Here is an 11,183-nt window from a genome sequence, read left to right as displayed (position 1 = left end):
CGCTGTTTTTCATGTGCCTCAGCATGCTTTTTAATCATAAAACATGTTTGCACACAAATGAAAAGATTACAGAAGTGCCTCAAACAGGTCCAGAGAAAGTGCAGAGATCCTCTTGCAGTTCTTCAGGGAACAGGTAAGCTTGATAATAAAGACTGCTTTTGCTACAGGAGAAACTGAATTTTAGAATTTCTAAAGTAAAGATGTAATAGGTTTTAGGAGGATGACATAAAAAGTCAGAATAGCAATACTGCTTAGGAGGAAAATGAGGGCATTTTGAAAGTGAATGACTTTAGACAATAGTACAGCCTGTTAACTAGTACTCTTTTCCCAGGTGTTTGAGTGAATGTCCATGTCTTAATTGTGATTTAGCTAGAATATTTCACCTTTGCAGCACAGAAAATAAATCCCCAACCTAGTATTCATTTCACAGCAGGCTGAATTCCCAGATTCTTCATCATCATCCTGTGCAGTAATCCTTCTGCATATTCGTATGTTGACACCACAGACAGAGCAAGGCAGCTTCACACTTTGCACGGACAACAGCCACTACAGTTATTGACTCATCTACACTTTTCATTTGGGAAGTTATCTTGTGATAAAGCTGTACATTCTAAATCCTCTGTCTGCTGCACCACTACTTTGACTATATGTTTGAAGTCCACCTGAAATAGTTATTTTCCTCCTTCTTAAAGATTTTATTCTTTCCAAGCCAGGAGCTCAGATGACCCTGTACAAAGCGCTAGGATTTGGACTAGTGGTTAGAACTCTCTCTGTGAGTTGCTACAATTTGATGAAGATCGAGTTTCAGTTTGCAATGAAGACATTTACATGAAGCTTAAGTATTCTTGTGATCAAATGATGTGTATGTGGAAACAGAAACAAAGCATTCCTTGAAATGCTTTATGAGGAAATTGGTCTAGAGGTTTTTGAAATACTGTAAAAAGCAAATGGATACGTGAGTCACAGACCAGCCTCTGTGAAGAGGGGAATAAAGTCAACATCACACCTAGATAATGTCTTACCATGGAAGAGTCATGTTCTACATAAATTTATTAGCATGTTTTTAATTTGTAAGCAAATTCAAGGTGAGGATTTTCCTCTAGGGTATAGCAGAGGAAAAAAACAAGATACAATCATTAGTGAGTGCACAGCAATTGCACTAATACATAACTGTCAGTTACCAGGCATCTTCACCAGAAGGCAGGATACAAAGTGTTCACATTCAGGTTTTTTAATTAGAACAAGTAATGGTTACAGTCATTAGAATAATATTATTTTCCATGGGTGCTTGAATGAGTTCCCTGCAGATCCCTCATGGCTGCATCATCTTCCAGGAACCAGGAATAAAAATGTGTGCTCTCCAGCTCCAAATGCACAGATTCTTAAAAACAGGGTATGCCAAGTCTCACCCTTCTCCAGTAATGCGACCTGCACTCCCCAGAGAACATGACTGTATTTGAGCAAATGTGACAAGCAGTCAATCAATCAACAAAAGAAATACCGTCAGGAAAAGTCAGGAAAAGAAACCAACAGGAAAGGTTTGTTATTTTTAAAAAAGAGTTCTTTCTTCCTACTGACCTGTCTACTTACTCTCTACCTAGACCCACGTGATGCTGTGACATGAAGATACATACACATTCTTATATTTCTGCTTCCACAATTTCATTCTGATACAGGACCTGTAGGCATATATCTTATAGCACAGTAAAAAAGGCACTGAACAACTTTCAGGTGTAATGGAACCGACAGCAAGCTGGAGAATACAAGCCACATGCACAACAGGAAGAGAAGTTTTCAAGCTGTCAGAAGCACAGTGAAGGTCACTGTAACATACAGGAATTTCTTCCATCCTCAGAAAAGCAATCAAATATGTTTTCCTGAGAAATCCTTAGAAAGCTGTTTTCCAAGTGTTCTGGAAACTGCTTAACACATGAAAGATTGGCATTTTTGACTCCCAACCTTGCTGTCCTCATTGTGTGTGAACTCACCTCTATGGGACACCCAAGGTGTCCCAGTTACGTCATTCAAAAGGAGTACTCTGATTTAAGGTGAACTCAAAATCTTCACATGTAAGATAAAGAGCTAAAGGAAAATTGCTACAAGACGTAGCCAAGAGTGAGTGACTAAGGCTACAGATACTGAAGTGGAAACCAGAGGAATGTTCAAGTTCAGAGGGTCTGGAAATAAACGCAAATCAAGACCTATCTCACTGTCTGCCTTTTCAGGTAGATAGCTGTTTTGTCTGCGATGGGTTGTAGGTAAAAAATTGAGTACAGCTAGCCAAAAGACACTGACAGCAACAGAAAACCCAGACTGTGCATTACATGAGCCTGCCTGATCTGCACAAGAAACAGAAGTCCTTGAGAAAACGGAGCTTTCTATTAATTCCCAAGAAAATGATGATAATTGGGACAAAGCTGGGAAGAGCAGCATAGAAGGGCACCAGGAACACCATCTGCAAAGGTTGATTTAGTTTCCCATAGTTGGCATAACCACAGCAGGCTTGGTAACGGTGGCATCTTCCTCTTTCCATTGTGAAATGATAGTTTTCAGCTGCGTGTAGAAGTGCACTCCCTGAAGGAAAGGAGAGACACATGAAGCAGATGTTTGGCCTTATGAATTCTTCAGGTCTGCATTAGTAGTGTATCAAACAGTTTTTGCTTTAGCTACAAAAAGGTGATTGACTGCAAACAGTTCCTGTCAGCCTGCTCTTTTTACTGGTTCCCCAAGGATTCTGGTTCTGTAAGAAAGTTTGCTACCTAGTTCTTGCTCCCTTCTCAAGCTCCTAAAAAAAGGCTTGATAGAATTGGCTGTTGTAATTATGGTGGCTGTATGCATTATGGTGGCTGTGATCACTGGCTGCTCTTCGGTCTCCTGGTTGAGAGGGTTTCAAAGTCTCCTTACTAATGAGGTCTGATGATCATCTACCCATTGCCATTTATAATCTGATTTATTGAAGTTCAACCCAATAGCACACTCCAAATCAGCAAGATACCTGCTTGCCATAGAAATTGGCATCGCCTCTGAAAGAAGCACGGGAGCCAGTGAAAGAGAACATGGGCAGAGGTACTGGAATTGGAACGTTGACACCCACCTAAAAGAAAGGAAAGCTACCATATTAATCACAAGAAGTAACAGATAGCAGAACACTCTCTGAAAGCTACCACATTTTGTTTCCTTAAATCTGAGGCTGAGTACTGTTGGCTGAGTAGTCTGTGATCAGTTACTACAGCTGGATGGCTACCCATGGTAAATTGGTGAGTATTAATAGCAACAATTTTAGTTTGAACATACCTGCCCTACATCTACTAAGTGAGAATATTTCCGAGCTGTGGCTCCATTGGTGGTGAAGATTGCAGTTCCGTTTCCATAGGGGTTGTTGTTTACCATCTCAATGGCATCATCCAAAGTATCTGCCTCCAGAACCACTAAGACAGGCCCAAAGATTTCCTCCTTGTAGCAAGTCATGTTTGGCTGCCAAGACAAACAGCAGAAAAAGCAGCTTGCATATAGAATATAATAAACAGAGTATAATAAAAATATCCTAATAAATTGGATGCAATAAACATGCATACTGCTGATGATCAGGGTATTCCTTAGATCACCCGTCATACTGCATTGCCACAGGCCATCCTTCAGCCTTCCTTGCCTTTTCACTATTTCCCTTGTCCTGGCATCTATATAGTCCACTAAAGAGGGCACTACTTCTCACTTCAGGAGCTCTTTCTGCTTTTACCACCTGCCTAACCTCACCTACAGGTCTACTTTGACCAAGGTTGACTGAGACTGGGATAGTTTAATTCAGTTAATCCTATTAATTCAGGACAGTTTACTTCAGTTCTTGTTGACAAAGTGGCTAGAACCTGCTGTCCAACTCAGTGTCCAGGATTTGTGTCTGGTAATTAGCACATCTAACACATACAAAACCACCAGCTGGAGAATACTTTAATCACTAATAGCTAGTACAGCAAACTACAAAACATTCACTTGACAAGTTGTAAGTTTTACAAGGCTTACTATGTTATTAACTACTCTGTAAGAAAATTAAGAATCCGCAGTGAAGAATTTGCTTTTGAATACCTAACAGTATTTATGACACATGACAGCAAAGTGAAGTATTTTAAGATGTTTAATGAAAATAAGACAAGAAAATGCTGAGATATATTAAAAGCCTGAGTTATGTAATAGCATAAAATTAATAACAGCATAAAATAAATTAAATACAACAGCAGAATTGTTAAGATTGGTTTGATCTCATGGAATCAGTCACCAAAAGACCCATGAAGAACTGAATACTTAAATATTAAGGAACCATACCAGCTAATTGCATAAACAAACAAGAATGAATTTAGGTATGAAAACTCATGTGGATGTACCTGGTAAAGAATATTCCCCCACAGTAGTGTTCATCTCTTGTACACCATGCATTATATTGAGAGGCTCACTCAAAAAAGTTGTGAATATAGTCGACAACCAAGAGATTTTTGTACATTATATTATTCTCATGAAGATTTCCAAATATTTAACTTTTATTTCTGCAAGTCCTTAGATTGCAAACTGCAGGAATGTGTAACAGAGGAAGGAAAACTGCAAGTTTGGCTGTTCATCATACTCCTCCTTAGGCATCAGCTGCTAGCCACTACAGATAATACACTATGCTCCGTGGACAGTTAGTTTAACATGGTACGAAATGCCCATATCTTCTTTTAATTGGCTGCAATCCATTCAATTTAAGATCATTAACCTCATTCAGAGTATGCTGCACTACTGCAAGTTCTTTTATCACCTCCACAACAGCATGACAATGAGCACTTCATCGGAATTGTGCGAAGGAAGGCTGAGCCATTCAGGGGCTTTCTATGTGGTGATTATTGACACTGACTGATTTGGGTAAACCATTTTTTCAGTTGTCCCTGCAATATACGCTATCAAGCACTGGTTTTGGTCATCTTACCTTGACTTTGGCAAGGATCGTTGGCCCAACAAAATTGCCGTTTTCATAACCCTTCACTTTGACATTACGTCCATCCAGAAGAAGGCTGGCACCTTCTTCTACTCCTTTCTCAATCAGATGGCAAACCCGCTCCTTAGCCTGGGGACTGATTAGAGGCCCTAGGTCTGCTCCAGGCTGGTGTCCTGTGAAGAGGCAGAGATGCCAAGTTTTTAACCCTGACAGCTTCCTCTTCACAGGCATCAAGGAGCTAACTACACTGGCAGGAAAAATCTGAAATTCCTGATGCTTCTGAGACACAGAACAAAGATTGGAGACATTAATGAAGAGGAGTGATAGCCTGCAACTCTCATAATGAACAAATAAGAGAACTCTAAGTATAAGCATAATTTTAGATCACCAGGAAGGCAAAATTCAACAATGTATTCTTCTCAAAAAGGAAACTTTCCCCTTTGCAGGACTTTATTGAACATAAACAAAAGATCATTATCCTAGTATTAACAAGTCTAGTTTTTCCAAAGTACTTGTTTCCATTTTTCCTTTTTATCACATGCTTACTAAAAATGGGAAGGATCTCCAAGTATATATATTTAAATGGTAAGTTTGAGTTAATCATAACCTCTAAGCTCTAGTTAAAGCAAGACCAATCCTGTAAACCTTCCATCAGAGTCATACTGCCAAACCTTCCTACATACTCCTAACTCTCAGTACTAGGTCTGTGTTTCCCAGTCCAGACAATCCACTAGCTCCTACCTTTGCACATTAAATCTATAGTGCAAACAGCTTTGAGGGACACGTTGCAACTGACCTAAAAACCTATGGTTGTACAGAAGTGAAGTACCTCATAAGAAATTATAACAATCTGTACCTGCATTTACACGTAGATTTTTGGCTCTATCCACAAGCTCTGGCAGCCATTTCTGAGCTTCTCCCACTAGAATTGCTGTAGAGAGGGCCATGCAGCGTTGGCCAGCTGCTCCAAAAGCAGCTCCAACCAGCTGGTTCAAGGTGTTCTCTTTATTGGCATCAGGCATCACCACACCATGGTTCTTGGCTCCCTGAAATACAACACATCCACAGTCTCCCATTATTAATCACCCCAGCCCACTTCTGCAGCTCTCTCCAGTATCCTCATATAGTAGCTATGACCCCATTACAAACAGGCTGGCAAGAAGGGCAGCCTCATCACTTAACTACCAGTATCAAAGTCAGCTCCTGCTGCTGAGTGGCGTGGTCTTTCTTAACGTTCACAGGAGACAGAGGCAGTCTACATGCTGAAGTGTGCTCCACTCAGCGGCATTACCATGTTGGCCTGGACTCTCTTGCCATTCCGGGATCCTCTCTCATAGATGTACTCGCCAGCTTGGTTAGATCCCACAAAGCTGATTGCTCTGATATCCGGATGGTCACAAATGAAATTCACAGCTTCAGACAGGAAATAATACATTATAATTGTGGTGCACAAATGCTTCCCTCTGTTCCCATCCCCACAGTGCTAAATCTATGTATCCTTCTTATCAGGATTCCATATTCCTTACACCTGAGTTTCCCCCACTGCCTATTTAATGCCTCTCTCCATTAATTTCTCAGCATGTGTATTCCTGCTCCTGTCCTCATACACCTGGCTCTCTGCCATCTCTTCATGCTTTGAGCATCTCCCAAGCTGCCTGAGTGATGCCAAAGCAAAATAACTGTCATCTATTCGTACCCTCATGTTCTGAAACTACTTGTGTGCTGTCAAAAATACCATCTTAGGAGGCAGAATACTAGCATCCACTGCATATTTAGTAAGGCATTTAATTCTAGGTTAGGCTTCCTTGTGAAACCAGGATGATTTATCCACTTATTTCAGTTGGAGCCTAGGTTGCTAAATACCATTAAGCACTTAACATCCTTTGGGAACTCTGATCCCAGCCCCCAAAATTTTGTCCACTACATGTATCTCCTGCAGATTTGGTACAAGATGGCAGAGAATCTCCCAGTCACCTCCTTTCACCTCCATCAAGAGGGCTGAAGCATTTGTTCAAACCTATCTAATAACACCAGTATCAACTCTCCAAATGGTACCTCCATTGACCACATACCACCACACTTAAACATTCCAGCCATCTCCCAGGAAGGGCTGTTATTACCTTCATGTTGTCCGTGGATGATATTCAGGGTCCCATCAGGGGCACCAGCATCCTGAAACAGCTTGGCAAGGAACATGAGTGCTCCTGGCACACGCTCAGATGGCTTCATCAAGAAGGTGTTTCCACAAACCATGGCCATAGGGAACATCCAAAGAGGAATCATGGCTGGGAAATTGAACGGTGCGATTCCAGCACACACCCCCAGCGGCAGACGGTAGGTATAAGTGTCCATGTCTTTAGTGATGGAGGGCATGGTTTCTCCCAGTATGAGGGATGTCACACTGCAAGCATGTTCAACCACCTCTGCAGCAGAAAGGGCAATATGCCACTAGACGATCTGATACCAGTTAGTCCCCGAACTCCCTTCTTACCACTGCCTTGACCCAAGTTTTTTTCCAACCTCTTTCCCACAACTTAAATCTCATTGTGCTCCAGAAAATCCCTTTGCTCTGCAAGCACTGTTATGTCACTGTAAATGGATTCTCTCTCAAGTGCATTATATGTCAATGTGATAGGAACACAGCCCCAGTAATGGCAGCACAGGTACAGTAAAAGCAGCACAGGTACAGTATTACTGTACCATCTGCAATGCAACCTTAGTCATCTGAGTACAAGTGAGAAGTTCTTACCCCTTCAGAGCAATTTGTAGTCACTCCTACGAAAGGAAGGATCTAACAACTTGGAGGTGATTTTAGGAAACTCTAAGGGACCTTTTCAGGTTAGAGTTACAATTGCCTCTTTTCTTTCAGTAGGAGGCTATGAAGGGAGCTACATGTACAGAATCCCAGAGCAATGAGTTGCTCAGAAGACCTCCTTCCCTTCCTACAGGTTCTCAAAGCCCCTTTTTTAACAGGAGCAGCCAGCAGCTTACGGAGGCCTCGGAACACATCTCCCTCAGCATCAGCCAGGGTCTTCCCTTGCTCAAAGGTGATGAGTTTTGAGATTTCTTTCTGAAAATGGAAACCAGAAAGTTTATGAATGTTGGAAAAGTGCCTGCCCATGAAATAGGGTGCAGGGATAAGACAATTTAAGAGACTTGAAGCTCACAATGAATAGACTGAGCAGAACCTGGAAGAGCCACACTGACTGACAGTAAACCACACGTGACATTTTAAAAAAATAAAAAATTAAAAAAAACAAACCCCCAAAAAGTGGGTTGGCCTGTACTGCACAGCTTTCAGATGTCACACCACAGACACACTGAAAAAGCAACCAGGGAAACTCAAGGACAAAGTAACATACTTCTCCCACTTCTTTACCAGCTGGCACACTCTCCATCAAGGCTGAAAGTTCCTCTTGTGGTCTTCTGGTAAAGGGTGAAATGCAGAATAATATTCCCCGAGAAGCACTGCCTCTCTGTCCCCATTCAATGGAGAGTGCTTTGCTACACCTCTCAATGCCAGCGTCTCAGTTGGCTCCTCAATTGTGGCAACAACGCCTCATCAAGAGCTCTGTAAACCCCAAGTCTCCCAATTTAATTCCTAAAGTCAACTGCAACACATTTAGCAACAGCCATCACACAAAGCAGTGGTGTCTCACCAGATTATCTTTGATGAGTTGCTGATAACGCAGGAAGATTTGCTGGCGACTTAGAACAGAAGTTTCTGACCAGTTCCAAAATGCCTTTTTGCAAGAAGCCACAGCTGCCTCCATCTCACTGGCTGTGGCTTTTGGTACACGGCCAACCACTTCATTTGTGGCCTGAAGGAAAAAACAAACTGCAGCAAACCTCAACTTTTCCACCTGTTCTTGCCAACCAGTCAAAAGTCCTTTCACACCACACATCTAATTTCCTTGTTCTACAATGATCTGTACTCCTGAGGGAAGAACACGAAAGAGACTCCTTCCTTGGTGCACACAAAAGGCCTCTGCTACAACTGGAAGAGTTTTGAAAACTTGTACTCTACACGTCTCAGATTCGGCACCCAGAAAGCTGCAAATGCAATGCTGATTTTCAAGTTAGGAGTTGAAGTGACTTCTCTATCTTGAAGCTTCCAGTAAGTATAAGGCAAAGATTTCTGTGGACTGTGGTCTTTTCCCTCTGCGTTATCTTGCTCATCTGCTGTCCCTCTTACACATAACCTGAGGCAAAGTTCCTTATGAAAAAGCAGTATCTGACTGTGCACTGATGTTAGTTTACCTAGACCACTAGGCCAAAGTAAGATTTTTACAACCAACCTTAGTTCTACATTATTTTAACTTTAAAAGCTTGTCTTCACCAGTTTAACCTCCTTCTAACACACACTCTTAAAAATTAAGTCTGCTTTGACATGGCAAAAACATCAGGTACATCACTAAGGGAGAAACTACTCAAAACAAGAGAAAGAAAATTAAACAAGAACAGTGGTCGCCACACAGAGACCAAATGAGCTTCACAAGCACAGCTCACTGCTCTGATCACCGCCACAGAGCAAGTCAAAATAGGGCTTTAGAGAGAAAAGTTTGAGAAATCACTGTCCAAATACTTACTAGGGAGGTCAGAAGGGTAGGAGTTATGAGTGCAACCTTATTTGTCTTTGGTGGAGGACTCTGACAAGTACAAGTGCTACTAGCCTAAGATTATTTTGCACTGCAGAGCGCCTAACCTATACATTCACTGTGAATATTGTGGCTCACAGACAGAAGCTCTCTGAAAGAAGAGGAGCTTCAGCTTTCAACATTTTTTACCTTGGTCTGAGAGTGAAATCAGTCTCTATCAGGACTCAGCTGGCATCAAATCACACCTGGTTGATTTCACATACAGGGTGAAAGAAACCCTTCAGAAATTTGACATACTGATCACAGAGCCTGTCTATGAACAAAAAAAAGCAACCATAAGTGGAGTTTAAGCTTCCTTTCCAGAGGGTTTTACTACACAGGGGAGATAAAGGAGGTCATCATTTTCCTAAGACTGACATTTCATGTGAAAAGAAAATTGAGAAGCAATTACACAGTGTAAAATCCATCTTAAACTCCAAGTCTAAACCTTTCTCACAAAACAGACATAATTTTCCCTTTTACCAAACGCTTGAAGAGAGGCAGAGACCCTTGCTGCACAGTGACATTAATATATAAGCTGAGACCACTTCACTTACCGGGTTATGGATATCAATCCATTCAGTAGTTTTGGACTCAACAAATTTCCCATCAATGAAGAGTTTGGTTGTTGGCTGTGGGGGACAAAACACTGGACAGTGAGTGATCTTTGTCTCAAGGTGCCTAAACACCAATGTGCCTTATCACATGCAAGCTTTCATCATTTACTGCTATACTGCCCGCTACATCAAGTGTTCACAGCAAGACTCAGCTAAGTGCTTAGGCTGAAACTTTTCATGCTCTCTGCCTCATTTTTTTCTCACTTCACACCAAAATGGCCAAAACTCTCTCTATAAAAAGTTACAAAAAAAATATGTTGCTATGCTTATGTTCAGAACTATTTCAATCTACTTAATCACCTACTTTACTAAGTTAGAAAACTGGAAAAAAACCCAAACCACTGCAATAAGTGGTCAGAAGAAACAGTTAATCATTTACCTTGTGAGAATTCCATGTACCCAGTGCACACTGTCCTATGTGTTCCCTTTCCATCAAGCCACTAAGTAGGTTCATCTCTCCAGCTAATAGCTACAGGCATAAAATAGGACTTTCCCTGCTCCCCACTTGGTCCTGCAACTGAGAGCAAGGACCTTGCATCTGCAGCTTTCACAGTGACTCTCTGGGTAGCCAGCACAGACACAGAACTTTCCAACTCAGATGCAGAGGAGAGAAAAGGAAAGTTCAGAAGAAGTTTAGGTAAATGTAGGACAGAAGGAAAAGCAGAGGTAGAAGCTATAACTAGCGCTGGATAGACAACAGAACTGTATCATGCAGGAAAACAGATTGGGACTGTATAAATGAAGAAACTAGGATATTGGGAGGTAAGGAGCGAACTAAGAGAGAGCAAGAACCAGTTAATCATGAACAGTGGCTTGGGGAGAATGGATAATAGGAAGGGGAAACAGATCTACTGTGTGAAGAACAAAAATGGGACAGATCAACAGAACTGGGATATAAATGCAAACATACCAAGAAACTCTGTCAAGAAACTAGGATGTGGAATTATGAGAGGGAAATGAGGATTA

At 41.5% G+C, this 11,183-nt stretch overlaps 1 protein-coding gene across 1 annotated transcript; it reads right to left on the bottom strand.

Annotated features, from left to right (window-relative positions):
* Positions 1-2,367: 2,367 nt before the first annotated feature.
* Positions 2,368-10,650, bottom strand: ALDH6A1 (aldehyde dehydrogenase 6 family, member A1). The gene is made up of 11 exons (XM_010021212.1): positions 10,597-10,650; positions 10,158-10,232; positions 8,623-8,784; positions 7,955-8,033; positions 7,084-7,386; positions 6,255-6,376; positions 5,820-6,009; positions 4,955-5,136; positions 3,295-3,474; positions 2,996-3,094; positions 2,368-2,574 (listed from the first exon to the last, which is right to left on the bottom strand). The coding sequence occupies exons 1-11, from the start codon at positions 10,648-10,650 to the stop codon at positions 2,470-2,472; spliced, it is 1,551 nt and encodes a 516-aa protein (XP_010019514.1). The 3' UTR covers positions 2,368-2,469.
* Between the last annotated feature and the right edge of the window lie 533 nt (positions 10,651-11,183).

The sequence above is a fragment of the Nestor notabilis genome, unplaced genomic scaffold (genome assembly GCF_000696875.1).
Source record: "Nestor notabilis isolate BGI_N333 unplaced genomic scaffold, ASM69687v1 scaffold35878, whole genome shotgun sequence".
Classification (NCBI taxonomy): Eukaryota; Metazoa; Chordata; class Aves; order Psittaciformes; family Psittacidae; genus Nestor; species Nestor notabilis.
Note: the sequence above shows the minus strand (reverse complement) of the source record. Positions and strands in the feature narration are given on the sequence as shown.